At 42.7% G+C, this 17,317-nt stretch overlaps 1 protein-coding gene across 5 annotated transcripts in view; it reads right to left on the minus strand.

Annotated features, from left to right (window-relative positions):
- LOC133418830 (rho GTPase-activating protein 44-like) overlaps positions 1-17,317 on the minus strand; it is a 119,664-nt gene that overhangs the window by 35,974 nt on the left and 66,373 nt on the right. For all 5 annotated transcript variants that reach the window (XM_061707692.1, XM_061707690.1, XM_061707691.1 and 2 more), the window contains exons 4-11: positions 10,312-10,388; positions 9,197-9,308; positions 8,410-8,486; positions 5,270-5,387; positions 4,620-4,688; positions 4,449-4,530; positions 2,483-2,610; positions 1,164-1,275 (exon numbers count right to left, since the gene is read on the minus strand). In XM_061707692.1, coding sequence (XP_061563676.1) covers positions 1,164-1,275; positions 2,483-2,610; positions 4,449-4,530; positions 4,620-4,688; positions 5,270-5,387; positions 8,410-8,486; positions 9,197-9,308; positions 10,312-10,388 — 775 coding nt within the window. The remainder of the gene's footprint in view (positions 1-1,163; positions 1,276-2,482; positions 2,611-4,448; positions 4,531-4,619; positions 4,689-5,269; positions 5,388-8,409; positions 8,487-9,196; positions 9,309-10,311; positions 10,389-17,317) is intronic.

Raw genomic sequence — 17,317 nt, forward strand, 5'->3', positions numbered from 1 at the left:
AAGTGTTGTTATTCCTCTGGGGTTGTATTTACCTAAGATCCATTCACAACGTTCAGACTTGTATCACGTTGTTACACACACACCACATGATTAACACGTTTAACACGCTGATGTGGTTTGAAGCATAAAGTCAGAGGCCTGTAATGCAGACAACAAGAAGATAAATATTCCATCCTGCTAGACGTACGAGGGGTCCACAGGTAAACGTGGCTCTCAGAAATAATCCTGATGCGAGTCTTTCAGAGCGGAAACCTGCAAACGTTCCTTCAAAAGCACCAGCCACGTGTCTTTATGTCCACTCAAACAATTTTAAGTCACTAATTTTTCAAAGATGATACAGACATACCACATAAAGAAAACAAAAACAAATAATAAAAAAAAGGCCAGAAATGTATAAAAGTCCAATTTTACATGATTATAGAAGCAACACTGAATGTTTTCTCTCTTTGAGAGCTGACAAAAAATAAAACGAGCCGCATAACATTTAATTAAAAACGTATTGATTTAAAGCTAGAAATATTCCCCGAGCTTGTGTTATTCTTGCTGGTTTTCCTCTGACAGCCGCGCAGCAGTCAGCTGCAGAAAACCCTGCACACCAGACCAGATCAATAAGAGCAGTGGAGCAGCCTGAAAGCTTCTCCGTCTCTGTAGTCCATCCAGGTTTCCATTTAAGAGGCAGTCAGTGGCAGCAGCAGAAAGAAAAACGAGACAAAACAACAACAACCAGCTTTCTGGTGGTGAGGAAGAATCTGACACTAATCACAGTTGTAGTTTTTATTCTTTATTTTAGCACTTGTGCAGCAGCAGAGCTGTTTGGTTTGCGAGTCTTATCTTAGAGGAGACAGAGGAGAAGAATAAATACTAACCCCATTTACATCCGACTCTAATGGCTCTCAAATATACCTTTATCAGCAAACTGAAAGCTAACGATGACCGCAGCAGAACACTAAACATATTCATGAGGAACAAAAACAGACAACAAACGGGGTTTAAAAAAAACGTGACATTTCTTTGAAGTCGGCAGCTTAATAGTGACGTTCGGGAGCGCAGGAAACACGCGTGAGACCCCTAACACTGCTCCTGTCAGTGGGCACCAGTTGTCATGGCAACCGATAAGGTTCTATTTGTAAGGGGGGCATCTTGTGTGTGTTGCTCCAGCTCACCTGCGATGGCGTGAGGGTCTGCAGAATACTCCTGGACATCCAAGACGCCACAGTCCAGAGACGCCTTCAGCTTTTTCAGCTTGGAGGCCGACGGAGCGATCCGGAACAAACCCTGAACGCAAGAGAAGCAGAGGACGTCAGCCCCTTCCTACCAACGAGACATCACACAGATACAGAGGCAACGGACTGGACAACCTAGACAAGCAGCAAAAACTTCTCCCACAAATCACAAAATTAGGGATGTTTTTTTACAATCCAGCATTAATTCTACAGTCAAAAAATCTTTGTTCCTTGTTCTCTGGCTTGGTGTATTGAAGTGTACTTATATGTGGTATATTTGCGTAAAATATAGGTACTTTGTCTGCGTATATACTGATACAAGACAAATGTGATAAAAAAAATAATTATGCATTACGTAATTTGGTTGGTCCGAGGGAGGGAGGGAGGGTGGGGGTGATGATTGATCTGTATTTTATTTAGTTTTTTTTTGTGTCATACAAAAATATTATGTATGGAAAAAGACTATTATGGTTATCGGTTTTCAACTACGTCATTTTTTATTTTCTAGTGGTCTGTCTAAATGACTTGGTAGTAACTGCCATCTCTTATGTAAATTTGCTTTTCTTGAGAATTTGCACCCAAAACTAACCAGAGGAACTTTGACTATAACATTTATGGGTTCATATTCCCAGGAATCATAGGTTATTTTGGGAGATGTTGCATATAAAATAATGTCATACATAATTTGAATGTGATTAAGGTTCTTTAGGTATCGCTTTACTGATGTGAAACATTCATGTTATCAAGTTATGCTTAAAATGTATAACTAAAATCCCCCTTTTACCTCAATAAGCAAAAATTAAAACTGCTTAATGGGGTTTGTTCAATAGGATCCAGAGGGTGGGTGGGTAATGTCTGGGGTTATGATTTTATTTTTATTTATTTATATATTTATTTATTTTTTGCCCTTAATTTATGTGTTAATTTTGCATTGTTATACTTAATTATATGGGCATTACTTTTTTTTTTTTTTTTGTATTTGCTTTTTGTTATTACAATTATCTATTCATTTGTTGTTGCTATGTATCAGTGTTTTTTTTTTTTTTTGTTAAAATATCATATACATGCCCCATGTTGTTTTTTCAGAAAATGGAAAAAAGAAATAAAAATTTGATCACAAAAAAAAAAAATCTTTGTTCCATCTTCCATGTCACTAGATGTCCTTTCATGAAGTAGGACGGTGTTCTGCAGCAGCTCATTTGTCTCTAATGTGACTCCCGTGTTTGTTTACTCTGTGGAAGCTGTAGAAGTGTGTGTACCTCCTCCTGCATGCCACACTCCAGCAGCATGGTGACGCAGGCTTCGATGGGGAAGGCGATGTCTCTGCCGCTCAGCGCTAAGTGCTCGTCTAACAGTTTCCCATAGCAGGGTTTCTCCACCCACGTTTCTGTGGACACAGACACACATGCAGGCACACGCACACACACACAGAAACACACACACACACACGCACACAGCAGGGTAAAGAGGGGGTCTGGTGCTGCTGTTCTCCACCTCCCTGTCATGTGAAACATTAACAGCAGGACTGAGCTCAAACCTGCACCGTCTTGTTTTGTTTGATGGTTTTCTGAATGTTAGTCTCAAAGCTTTCATCACTCTGTGTTTGTCCCGGATCGTAGTCCTGACCGTGGTCCGGATCGTGGTCCTGATCCTGGTCCGGACCGTGTCCCCTGATCAAAGTCTGGACTCCCTATGGTGTCCTGCTCTGCAGATGTCTTCTGCAGTGATCCTGAAGCACCACACCAGGAACACACCTCACTGCACTTCACAGCTAAACGCTACACACGTCTGCTGACTAAATGTTAGGAAGCTGCATTTTTAATTAGTTCAGACTAATGCCAGGCATTGGTTGTTAAAGGTCAATGATGTATTAGGAAGTATCTTGACTTTCGTCTTGATTACTTTCACAAATGAAAAAGGTTTTACAAAAGCTCAGACTTCAGTTGGGTGTAAATCAGATCTCAGCATCACAATAACATTTCTCCTCTCTAACTCATCTCTCTTCCTCCACGATCTCACCGATGTGAGCCTGAGCGGCTCTCCATAAGAAGGGTCTGGTAACACCGTGTGTACCGTGTACTGCTGCGGTAGTTGTGAGGTAGAAGTATGCCACCTTAAACACAATGCTACGGTGCGATGGAAGCCTGACTAGACTCTTTACTGTGCAAGGTTGAGCCGTCAGTTACACGTGAGGCGTTTTCTCAGAAACAGACAACAAGCCCGATACGCCTCTCACACGGCAGATTGTGATTCAAGATTCAAGATTCAAGATTCAAGACTGATTTATTCGTCCCAAGGGAAATCTGTCCTGGACAAAAATGCAGCCTTATAGATAAACATATCAGACAGTACGTAGATGGACAAACTCATACAGACACACCACACAACGAAGAACATACAGTCAGTGCAAATCCCTTCCGCCCCTTCCTCGTCCTGCCCTGGCCAGAGTTTAAGAGCTTCACTGATATGGGATGAATGAGTTCTTGTGTTTATTGAGGAACCTCCTCTGGTATTTAACTGAACCCCTATAACGCCGGCCTGATGGGAGCAGCTCATACTGCTGCAGGACTGTAGGACGTGTGAGGGGTCTGCAGTGGTTTCTTTAGCCCGTCTGACTACTGTATCAAACAGTTGTTGAAGGGTGGGATTTTGGCTGAATCAGTGCTCGTAGTCCAGAACACAACACTAGCATTGATGTTACAGTCCTATTTTACGGAGCTCTGGGAAATTTAACAAACATGAACCCAACAAAATCTCTGAGAGGAGTTTCAAAAAGAAGAAAGATATTACTTCACTTCAATATTATGACAAATTCTTTTATATTGGAGTTTTAACAAGAGAATATATCGTCAAAGTGTTGCAGTCCTTTGAGCGACATTTGAGTGGCAGCAGCTCCTAACTTTTTATCTCAGTGAATTCTGGACATGAACATTTCTTGTAGCACACATCACGCATTGGCTGACACACACGCACGCACGCACACACACCTGTATCTGTTTCAATTCCTCGTTTCATTCAGGCACATCCACAGCTTCCCGGAGCGTAGGAGCGGTTACGGTTTCCTGCCTCTCAGGTAACGTTTCTCAGCCCTGACTTTTTCAACTTGCATCGTTACTCAAATGAAAGTTTACACGTCCCTGTAATAAGAGCTGCAGCTGAGCCTATCCAAGGGGTCAGGAAGGTAGACTCTCAGAAAAGATGACAGCATGTTGGACTCGTGCTTACCCTGATGAGCTTTTATCTGGGGCAGAATACTCTGGAGCAGCTCTAACGACTTCCTGTGGTACTCTGCCTGGACCTCTATGAGCTGGACAGAGAGACAGAGAGACCGGAGGGACCGGAGGGTCAGTTGGCTACATGTGTTGTGTTCACTCACGCCACGGATGCTGCACTTACCGTCTGGAAGTAGCTTGCATAGTCAATTTCTTTGGCCACGAAACTGTACATGTCAGCTGATAACTGATCCTGGTGGAAAGAGAGACGTCTTGAAACAGCATAGTACACGAGCAGGAAACACAGAAACGTGTCGTTCTGAATGAGAAAACCCCCCATCGTAGGTCCCATGGGCAGAAACCTAACTTTTGAGGAAAGTGTGGCTGTACCTCTGAACCAGAGATGTCTTCATGGCCGATTGTCAAATAAAACAAAAAACTGGTTTCAAGGGGGGCACTGGCTTTGTTGGAAATAGCCCAATAGACCCAGTAGACCCAATAGACCCAGCAGGACCTTTCTGTATGGAGTTTGCATGTTCTCCCCGTGCTTGCTTGGGTTTCCTCTGGGTACTCCGGTTTCCTCCCATAGTCCAAAAACATGCAAGCTAGGTTAATTGATCATTGTAAATTGCCCGTAGGTGTGAGTGTGTCTGGTTGTTTGTGGGGACTGCGGGTGGAAACTAGCAATTCTGCTAAAACCTGGTGTATTTACACTGCTTAATGTAGTGTTCATGAATATGCATTGTCCCGTCTAAATAAACTTTAAAACTTTGAAATGATTGACGGGGCAGACATGGACATCTACATGGACTGTGAGGTGAAGGGACCACTGACTCTGCAGATCTCCATGCGATTGGCTGCCTCCTCCATCTCTTCCCTGAGATGGTCGGCCTTAGCTCCTGTTGGCTGCAGGTTGCTGGACAGTCCTGACGACTTGGTCGACTGATAGTACCTGTGAAAAGAAAATATGCATACGCTGAACAAACTCATAGGTGTTTCAGGTTTTGCTTCCTTGTAGAGAAAGGAGCTGACAGGGAAACCTGTCAAAATACTTCCTCTCATCTAAATACCTTCACACATTCAACTATTCAACAGTTCTGTCTACTAACTCTGAACTCTGGTTGTCAGACTCTTCTCTCCTCGTCCGTTTGGATTTCTGTCTGACTTTAGATAATATGTAACGCTGCCAGAGGAGCTCAGGATAACAGTACTGTTTAAAACCTGACCAACTAACAGACTGGACCTCCATGTGCATGTCACCATTCATCACTCAAAAGATACAACAGAAGCAGCTAAATTAGAAAATCATAGTTATGTGGTGTTTTGGTGACAAAGAAACAGTTTCTAATGGGACAAGGCGACACTGCTCCGCTTCGTTCTGTATGTCCCTTCCGGTCATCCTGTTTCTACCAGTCACTAACAACCATGATAACAAGCTAACTAACTAAATAAATACAGAAACAATCAGAGAACCTTCTGTTTACTTTTGCTGCATCGATCACATTCATTAAGCTACGTTTCAACTCACTATTCTTCCCCTAAACAACCACTTATCAGACCAGCAGAGCTTGTTAGCATGTTATCGACTGGTGATTGTGCCGGGCCTGATCTGATCTCCTGCGGTGGGGGTGGGGGTGGGGGGGTCTACAAGCATATACACAGAAAACAAAGCACCCCACTATCTGCTGGTGGACTCTATCATGATGCATCTGTGTCTCTACCTGGTTGTTGAGGTTGAGAACAATAGAAAAGCATCAGAAATATTTACAAAATCGAGTGTTTCTCCCTAAAAATACTTCAAATATTGAAATATTTTTAAGTCGATTTGTTAAAAATATGAGACACTGGACATACTGCCAACTCTGTAAGAACAAGATTTAAGAGTCTGTATCTAATGGGGAGCTACAGCAAAAGTCTGATGGTCGTGGGTTCAGATGAACAGGAGGATGAACGCCAAGAGAGTCACGTGACCCGTCCTGGGCGGGTCAGCGCTTCCACAGGACTGAGTCCTGTAGGTTGCAGTCAGGTGCTGCTGGATGAAACACAGCTGGTGTGAGCACCTCTGGAACGTTCAGGTATGTGTTAACACAATGCCAAGAGGGAAAGAAATCAACCATGATCTTAGAGAAGCAGTTGATGCTGCTGTCAATGTGGAAAGACTCAGAATACTTTATTTATCCCCAAGGGGGACTTATATTTGTAACAGTGCTCCATTTAACTTTAAGGTAAATAAAATAAATACAAAAAGAACAGGCTAAAGGTATTGCAAAGTTAGCAGTTTGCATCTGTAAACTGTAAAATAGATTGTATAGTTGAGGTGACTTTATCTGGTATAACAGCGGCTTCACAGTGAGGAGTTGTCCAGTGTTATTGCCACAGGAAGGAAAGACCTTCAGGGTGTTTTTGAGGGGGGGGGTCGGAGTCTTTTAGTCCCTGTTTCTCCATCACCGTCTCCCAAACGTTCAAGTCCATAACAGCACACACAGAAGCTTAAGCAAGTATGGTTTGTTCGGAAAGGTCAAAAGAGAGCCTCTTCGGTCTAAAAAAACTCATAGGAGCATCACCAAGGTCTCCAAGACTTAATCTGAACAAACCACCAGACTTCTTAGTCTTAATGTCCAGCTCTTAACCAGCCTTCACATTTCAGCAGGAACAGCCCACACCCACTGCCAGGCACAGAGGTGGAGGGGAGGGGTTGTGGTTGCTTTGTACCAACAGAACCTAGACCCGTTGTAGTCATGACGGGACTGTAGAGGCAGGTAAACGTCTCTGTGCGACAGCTTCCACTCGGACATGAAACAGGTCGGTGATCTGAACACACTCACAGCAGAACGTCTGGAAAATAAAAGACTCAAGCGGTGCGTCTGAATGCCTTACTAAACAGTATATACTCAAAAAGTATACTTAAGTTCGGCACACTTTTGAGTAAATATCAGTAGTATGCATTAATTCGGACGTACTACTCCTGCACATGGCACTTCCTGCCGTTGGGAGGGGGAGTTGTTTCCATGGTAACATGTTGTCGGATTTGATCAGTTTAGGGACTTTCTGACTGCTGTGGCCACATTACTGGCTAAATGCTCAACTCTTTTCTTAAGTCCAAGCCTGTCTCCCGTGCAGGACCTCCATGTTTGACCAAGCTACTCAATGTTCAGGCTCCAGCAACAGCTTTAAGGTCCTCGCGTTAGCTGTTTGTGGAGGTTGTGAGAGCAAGACTCAAAAGGAATTAAAATGAAGGAGCTAAACTGCTCCCATGCCCAACAGCTTTCATTCAATTTTTATCATTTAGAATTTATTAGCTTTATCAATTTATTGGTTCATTTTAAGGGCGTTGTTACATTATATTTAACCACCATTTAATATAATATATTGTGTTTGATCTTTTGTTTTGTGAAGCTCTTTACTTTTAAATGTCCAATATACAGTAGATAAAGTTGAGTGAAAGTTGACTTTACAATCATGTTTCAGGTCATCAGAGATGTGTGTAAATCTTCTCTGTTGTCTGGAGCCATTGGATATATTTATATATATATATATATATATATATATATATATATATATATATATATATATATATATATATATATATATATATATATATGTATGAATGAGCCTTTATACTGTCATAGCATTTAAATCTCATGTCCAAGCCAGACATGACAAAGCCACACACACGACACACACACACACACACACACACACACACACACACACACACACACACACACACACACACACACACACACACACACACACACACACACACACACACACACACACACACACACACACACACACACACTTCATAGTTTGCAATCAAATCCCAGTGACATTTAGTGGGAAGCTTCCGGTTGAGGACATTCACAGCAGATGGGGTTTCTCGCAACCCTCTCTCTCTCTCTCTCTCTCTCTCTCTCTGTTTCAATGACACACACAACAAAGTCTTTCTCTCACACACACACATATGTGCTCACCTCGTGCGGGCGGAGTCCATGTCCAGGACCAGTTTTGCTAAATGTTTCCTTTGTTTCTGGATATTTGGGATTTCCACCTGAGAATAAAAGAGCAGTTTCCCTCAAACCTGGCTTGCTGGTGAGAAAGACGACGACACACAGGCTCGGTATTGTCACAGGCTCTGACCCCGCGGTAACACATGAGTGTCCTGGTCTCTTTAATATAAGACCCAGCAGGCGGCTCAGCCGCTGTTCTCAGCCCTGCTGTTCTTCCTCGTGGCTGTTTGTCTCCATGTTGGAGTGAAGAAACACTGGCAGTGTTTTTGCAACTGAGCGCAGGTGGATTCATAATACTAGTAAATGTAAAATAGCACGCTACTCCGCCCACTTCACGTAACACTGTGATAATGGGTAAAAAATAAGCAAATAAAATTCAGTAAATTCCGCTGTATTATTGATCTGAAAATTAAATTCATCAGATAACTTGTTGGTGATGTATTGTTCGTGTTTGTATGGGTATGCAACAAAATACTGTGCACAAATATGCATAGTACAGTTCTTTTGATGACATTTTAAACTAATTTATATGTATATCCAAAGTTTATTATTGGTTTTTACAGAGAAATGTATGTATGATGTCACAACGTAAGAAATGCGGCATTTAACTTATGCAGATGTGAAACATTGCTCCGCTGGCATCGTTTGTTTTATTCTACTGAAGTAAAATAATAAACTGATGTGATATCATCATGCAATCTGGGACGGAGACGTCCATCTATCGAACAGCATGTCAGAGTGGTGTGAGCACCTCTGCGAGGTCGTACAGCGGCTCCATCACGTCCCTCTCGATGGTGAGCTCGAACAAGACGAGCTCCTGAGCGAGGCTGTCCTGCGTGTCGCCGCAGAGCTTCAGCATCTTCCTGCAACAGTCAGGGAGGCAACACGCGTCAGTGGGAGAGGGTGTCAGTGCTGGCTCTGCTGCCAGCGACCGCTTCGCTAGCGACCGCTTCGCTAGCGACAGCTTCGCTAGCGACCGCTTCGCTAGCGACCGCTTCGCTAGCGACCGCTTCGCTAGCGACCGCTTCGCTAGCGTTTTTCTACAACTAGGGTTGCCACCTTTCAGAAATAGAAATAAGGGACACCCCCAAAACTTCTAAACTGCATAGAAACGTGTTTTTATATTATATATATTATATATCATTTTATATGGGAAAAACAAAATGCTTTGATTTAAAGTTTAAAGTGCTTTAATAGCATTGAACGTGCATGACTGTACAGACAGCCAACCATACTAGCAACTGAAATAGCCTCCTATGCTACGTATGTCCACATCAGCCAAGATGTAGAATATAGCTACAGGTGAAGGTTGGGAAATTAGAATATAGTGTAAAAGTTAATTTATTTCAATAATTCAACTTAAAAGGTGAAACTAATATATTACATAGTCTCATTTCATGCAAAGCAAGATATTTTTAAGCCTTTATTTGTTATTATTTTGATGATTGAATTGTTTATTGATTTCATAAAATATTCTAATTTCTTGAGATTTTTTGTTTGGGATTTTCATAAACTTTGAGCCATAATCACCAAAATTATAACATATAAAGGCTTGAGATATCTCACTTTGAATGTAGTGGGAAATAATATATTTGTTTCACCTTTAGTTGAATTTACTACAAATTAAATTTTCCGACCTTCACCTGTAGATTATGACATCAATAAATAAGAGCATAATACAGTATATGTCCGTATTGTTTCAATACGGAACGCAACTTTTAATCCTCACTTACGTAACAATTCCATATTTCAAGGGGCGGGTGGCAACCCTATCTACAACTCTGACAAGCAACGATCATGATGATCCTGCACATGCACTGTGTGATGCAGTAAGTTATGAAAGTCTGTTTGTGTGCGTGCACTCACCCCAGCAGGGACTCGTCTCCAAGCACGACTGCCCCCTCCACCATACACTGCGCAAGTGTTGTGAGAGGAAGTTTCTTCTGCACAGAAGAGAAATATCAGTTGGCTGAATGTGTCCTTTATCTCAGGTGAAAAGAAAAGAATGCAGTGATTCTCACTTTTACTTTGACTTTGATTTCTTTGCAACCAAAATGATTTTTTCAGCACTTTAATTTCATTGCAAAACACTCCACAACAAGGTGGAGCAGCAGAGCTTTCATTCATCCTTCCCTCAGAACGTTAAATCTGGCATTGACGAAGAGTTCAGCTGCTGCTTCGTCCTATTTTTCCTCTCAGGGTCGGTTCACTACCAGCCCTTCTCCTCAGTCATGTCATTGTATTGTGTGCAGAAGGTGGTTTTGCAGTGTTTTGTTAGGTGTGGTCTTTTATCTTGCACTCTTCTGCATTCATGCTCCCATCAAGTTGCTTTGCCAAAGGCACTGGTACAGCTCTGGAAGTCCGGTGGTCCCTTTACGCTTTGGTCCGCAGCTCACAGCACCTGCACTTGTCTGACCACAATGTTTTATGTTCCCAGAGTCGGAAGGTCCATCCCACATGGCTCTGACCCCAGAGATGAAACAAGGTTAACTTAAACTCTCTTTTTTGCACATTAATGTTTTAAATGACATTTGGGAAGCCACGCCGCATTGCCAGACGTGCTGGTGCTATGCCGGCCAAAGGAGCCGGACGCTCACAGTTGTATTTAATGAAAACATTACATACTCCCTGAGCCGACTATTTTGGCTTAAAATGTAGAAACTGATCATTGTTGACAAATGAGGTAAAGTTGGCCAAAGAAACATTTTGGCTCCATACTGTGGGTTAATAGAGTCAAAGTACATATAAGAGTTTCAGGATTTGTTTGTTTTTATTTGTCCTAGTCTTTTCTGAAACATTCTGTAATTATTATCATCACGAATTTGATGCATGTCTCCATGCATAGACGCATTTTCCATGAAATATTGAAAAGCAGTTCTATGGCTTGGATAAAAAATTTAAGAAATTATTCTAAATGAATTCATTACAAAAACAGCAAAAATGGCACACAGCTTGATTTGAACATGTGTTGTAAATAATTCCAGCAGCTGGAGGCGGAGAAACTGAAAACAGTCTTCCCACACTGAGGACTGACCTGGGAACACTCCCAGCAACTCTTGGAACAAGTTTGGTTGGCATAGAGCAGACACACGAGACAGGCCGCTGCATCGCCCCGAGGTTCCTAGCCTCTTCCTGCAGCAGCTGCTCTGGAGTCGTTTCCCCTCATCTAGTTTGGGCTTGTTTGCTTGTCATGCAACCATCACAGAGACATGAAACAGCTAACGTGCACCAGGAGATACAAACCCCTTCACTATCCACATATAATAATAATAATAATAATAATCAATTTTATTTATAGAGCGCTTTTAAAAAATCTTAAAGACGCTTCACAGACACAAAGATAAAACATCAAGATCGAGAGAAATTCTTTTTTTTTTTTTAAATTCCAGTTTCCATATATATATATATATATATATATATATATATATATATATATATATATATATATATATATATATATATATATATATATATATGTATATAGCTTCAGATTCATCACCAGATTATTCCCAGGAACTAGTTGAGGACTATATTGTCCAACATTCAGTTTCAATTGTGAAAGACAATGCACAAGTGTGAGCGGAGCCATGCAGACTCCCGCAGGAGGAGTGAGACAGGGTGAGAGAAAGGAGGTCACTGCAAGCTCCTTAAACGCCAGCAATGAAAACGAGGAAATCAATTTGGACCAAATCAGGAACCGGCCTCTGCTGAGCAGAACTTGGATAAAAAGTAGTCCTGAATACAGGAGATGATATATTATGCATGTGCATGGATTTGCTGGTACTCCTCCATTAAAGAAAAGTCCACAAAGGTCACCGAAAACATTGGAAATGACAAAAGTAATAGTAAAGTAATAGTAATAGTAAATAATAATTTTCCGAAAATTGACTGATGAAAATCAGACATTGCTTTTGAATTGTGGTTCAAGAAAAGCATAAAAAACAAAAAAAACTAAGTAAACTGGACCCAACTTAATGTTTTGTCGCGCAAATGTTTGGTGCAATAATCTATGTAACACTCAGTGAAACTTGTCCACCTGTAGATGGGTGTTGTGGTCCTCGTGAACACTTGTCCACCTGTAGATGGGTGTTCTAGTCCTCGTGAACACTTGTCCACCTGTAGATGGGTGTTCTGGTCCTCCTGGACACTTGTCCACCTGTAGATGGGTGTTCTAGTCCTCATGGACACTTGTCCACCTGTAGATGGGTGTTCTGGTCCTCGTGAAAACTTGTCCACCTGTAGATGGGTGTTCTAGTCCTCATGGACACTTGTCCACCTGTAGATGGGTGTTCTAGTCCTCGTGAACACTTGTCCACCTGTAGATGGGTGTTCTAGTCCTCGTGAACACTTGTCCACCTGTAGATGGGTGTTCTGGTCCTCCTGGACACTTGTCCACCTGTAGATGGGTGTTCTAGTCCTCATGGACACTTGTCCACCTGTAGATGGGTGTTCTGGTCCTCGTGAACACTTGTCCACCTGTAGATGGGTGTTCTGGTCCTCATGAACACTTGTCCACCTGTAGATGGGTGTTCTGGTCCTCGTGAACACTTGTCCACCTGTAGATGGGTGTTCTAGTCCTCATGAACACTTGTCCACCTGTAGATGGGTGTTCTGGTCCTCATGAACACTTTTGCACCTGTAGATGGGTGTTCTAGTCCTCATGAAGACTTTTGCACCTGTAGATGGGTGTTCTAGTCCTCGTGAACACTTGTCCACCTGTAGATGGGTGTTCTAGTCCTCGTGAACACTTGTCCACCTGTAGATGGGTGTTCTGGTCCTCCTGGACACTTGTCCACCTGTAGATGGGTGTTCTAGTCCTCATGGACACTTGTCCACCTGTAGATGGGTGTTCTGGTCCTCGTGAACACTTGTCCACCTGTAGATGGGTGTTCTAGTCCTCATGAACACTTGTCCACCTGTAGATGGGTGTTCTGGTCCTCATGAACACTTGTCCACCTGTAGATGGGTGTTCTGGTCCTCGTGAACACTTGTCCACCTGTAGATGGGTGTTCTGGTCCTCATGAACACTTGTCCACCTGTAGATGGGTGTTCTGGTCCTCGTGAACACTTGTCCACCTGTAGATGGGTGTTCTGGTCCTCATGAACACTTGTCCACCTGTCGATGGGGGTTCTGGTCCTCGTGAACACTTGTCCACCTGTAGATGGGTGTTCTAGTCCTCGTGAACACTTGTCCACCTGTAGATGGGTGTTCTGGTCCTCCTGGACACTTGTCCACCTGTAGATGGGTGTTCTAGTCCTCATGGACACTTGTCCACCTGTAGATGGGTGTTCTGGTCCTCGTGAACACTTGTCCACCTGTAGATGGGTGTTCTAGTCCTCATGAACACTTGTCCACCTGTAGATGGGTGTTCTGGTCCTCATGAACACTTGTCCACCTGTAGATGGGTGTTCTGGTCCTCGTGAACACTTGTCCACCTGTAGATGGGTGTTCTGGTCCTCATGAACACTTGTCCACCTGTAGATGGGTGTTCTGGTCCTCGTGAACACTTGTCCACCTGTAGATGGGTGTTCTGGTCCTCATGAACACTTGTCCACCTGTCGATGGGGGTTCTGGTCCTCGTGAACGTCTCCAGATGTCTCAGGTCTGAAGGGTTCTTCTCCAGATGCAGAGTGTTCGGGTCATTATCCTGTCGGAGGACCTGTGACCTGCAACTATGCATTATGTTTGGCTTCTGTATTATTCACTTTGGTGGTTCCCAGACTTCATACCTTAACTTGTTTTTTAAACAATTGAACAGACAAAAGTAAACTGGAATAAATTACATAATGCAAAAAAAAACTAACTACAACCTCTTTTTAAGCAACAAAACAACAAATCACATTAACAGTGTAATTATTGTAACCGTGTTCATTTGTTGTGCAACATTATCCTTTGCTGTCAGTGTGATTATGTTCAGTGTTCAGGTTTCTTTTTTCACTGTGTAACCAATACTCAACATTGCTATCAATATATAAAAATTAATTAGCATGTTTTAAACATGAAGACGTCGTTGAGCAGATGAAGCTGGTTCTGTGATCTGACACTGATGGACCTTGACCTTGAAGGTAAAGTTGCTTTCGTCAACAAAAATTATGACTAAATATCGTCGTCAACGAACCTTTATCACCTGAGGAAAACAAGATGAGACCACATATGTTTTGTGGATCTAGAGAAGGCATTTGACCGTGTCCCTCGTGCCATTCTGTGGGGGTCGCTCAGTGAGTATGGAGTCCGGGGCCCTCTGTTAAGGGCTGTCCGGTCTCTATATGATCGGAGCCAGAGTTTGGTTCGCATTGCCGGCAGTAAGTCAGACTTGTTCTCAGTGCATGTTGGACTTCGGCAGGGCTGCCCTTTGTCACCGGTTCTGTTCATAATTTTTATGGACAGGATTTCTAGGCGTAGCCAGGGGTCGGAGGGGATCCGGTTTGAAAAACAGAGGATGTCATCTCTGCTTTTTGCAGATGATGTTGTCCAGTTGGCTTCATCGAACCGGGACCTTCAGCATGTGCTGGGGCGGTTTGCAGCCAAGTGCAACGCAGCAGGGATGAGAATCAGCACCTCCAAATCCGAGGCCGTGGTTCTCCACCGGGAAAGGATGGCGTGCCTTCTCCGGGTGGGTGGAGAAGTCCTGCCTCAGGTGGAGGAGTTTAAGTATCTCAGGGTTTTCTGCAAAACGATCCCCAGGTTAGAGCATGTTGTTGTGATTAAAGAGACAGCTCTACGTTGGTTTAAATCATATCTATCTGACAGATTCCAGTTTGTTCATGTACATGAGGTTTCTTCAGAACAGTCGAGGGTCTGTTATGGTGTCCCGCAGGGTTCAGTGCTAGGGCCAATCTTGTTCAGTTTATACATGCAGCCGTTGGGAAGTATAATCCAGAATCACGGCATACACTTTCATTGTTATGCTGATGATACGCAGCTCTATTTGTCTATGAAGCCAGATGAAACAGAACCGTTAGTTAAACTTCAGGCATGTCTTAGGGACATCAAGGACTGGATGTCCGGAAATGTTTTACTTCTAAATTGAGATAAAACAGAGGTTATCATTCTTGGTTCAAAGCATCTTAGGAAGGGATTAGATGGTGTTGCGATGGCTTCCAGTGCAACTGTGAGAAACCTTGGTGTTGTTTTCGATCAAGATTTGTCGTTTAAACCATATATTAATCAGGTTTGTAAAATAGAATTTTTCCATCTCCGTAATATCGCAAAGATTATGAAAATCCTCGGGCAGAGTGATGCGGAAGAACTAATTCATACAGTTGTATCTTCTAGACTAGATTACTGTAATGTGTTATTAGCAGGATGTCCAAGTAATTTGCTGAATAGGCTCCAGCTGATCCAAAATGCAGCAGCGCGAGTGCTGACAGGAATCAGCAAGAGAGACCACGTCTCTCCAGTGTTAGCTTCGCTCCATTGGCTACCCGTAAAATTCAGAATCCAATTATTACTTGCGTTTAAAGCCCAAAACGGCCTAGCTCTGCAATATTTGCAAGACCTGATAGTAAACCTCTAGTTAGTGGTAGTAAACCTCTAGTTAGTGTTAGTAAACCTCTAGTTAGTGTTAACTCTAGTGTGTTAGTTAGTAGTCATAGCTGCAGCTATAGAACAAGACTATAATAGTTAGTCTCAAACATAGCTTCGTGGTAGATATGCTGCTATAGGCCTATGCTGCATGGGGGCACCGACATGATCCACTGGGCGGTGCCTCTCACCCTTCTTCTCTCTCCTCTTCCATTTTTTATTTATTATAAGTATCTCATATCTCATAGGGAGCTTCATGCTGACCTGCAGTCCCGCCCTCTGATCATCTCACTGCTGCTTCCACCTGTCTGTATGGATGACTGCTGACATCCTGGCCTGGATTCACTTCAGTGATTCATCAAATGGTCCCAAGAATGGGACCCTTTGATGAATCGTTCATTACAGTTCTTAAAGGGAACCCTGGCTATTAAGACATGTAGGTCTTAAAAGATAAATGTTGGTATCAATTATAACAATGTGATATAAAAAACATTTTTGATGTCTTCGTTTTTATAAAATTTGAAAATATAATTTAACTCGTAGGTCACCATTGTTGTTTACACCGCAATGCACTCTGGGTAGTGACGTTAGTCGGTTGCACCTGCTGGCCCCCGTACACTGTTTTGACTGTTCAACGAGATAATCCAGAGGATAAACATGTCATCTGTTCAGCCATTTCAATTTGAACCCGAGCGCAAGGTCAAGGAGGAGGACAACACTGAAAACATATCTCAAAACGAGCCAAATAAGACCAAAAAAGACGGGATGAGGCGAGAGTGGGACAAAATCGATGGTGTCTGCGCAGCAACTGCGTCTCAATGCAAACAGAGGAGGAGAGCGTTTGCTGTCAAGAGCTCGTGTTTTTGTCAGCAGCTGTTCACTTTAAGCTATTGTGTGATAAAATGTATTCCAATATCAATAATTTTGGAGATTATTAGCATCCACCGCTGTCCTATGCTTTATAAATCATGAGGACAGTGGCGCCACCAGGATTCAGTTTCCTAATAGACACAGAAACAGTCCGTTCACTGCTCTATACGGCTAATTTCAGGCTCTCACTCGGCCTGAATATTCCACTATCCATTAGGGAGAGGATAGGTTGGTTGGCTATTCAGTGTTCAATAAGTATTTCAAAGATCTTTTTTCCTCAAACAAAACTTTGCAGTGACAAATTGGATAACGTGCGCACGGCGCACTACAGATATGGTGACATCATTATGCGCACCACAAACACAGATGCAAACATAAACATTAAGGTGTCAGCGCATCAGAAACACAGATGAAAACACAACTAAACATTAAAGGTGACGGCGCACCCAGAAACAGATGAAAACACAGCTAAACAGG

This window comes from Cololabis saira, chromosome 19 (assembly GCF_033807715.1).
Source record: "Cololabis saira isolate AMF1-May2022 chromosome 19, fColSai1.1, whole genome shotgun sequence".
Taxonomy (NCBI): Eukaryota; Metazoa; Chordata; class Actinopteri; order Beloniformes; family Belonidae; genus Cololabis; species Cololabis saira.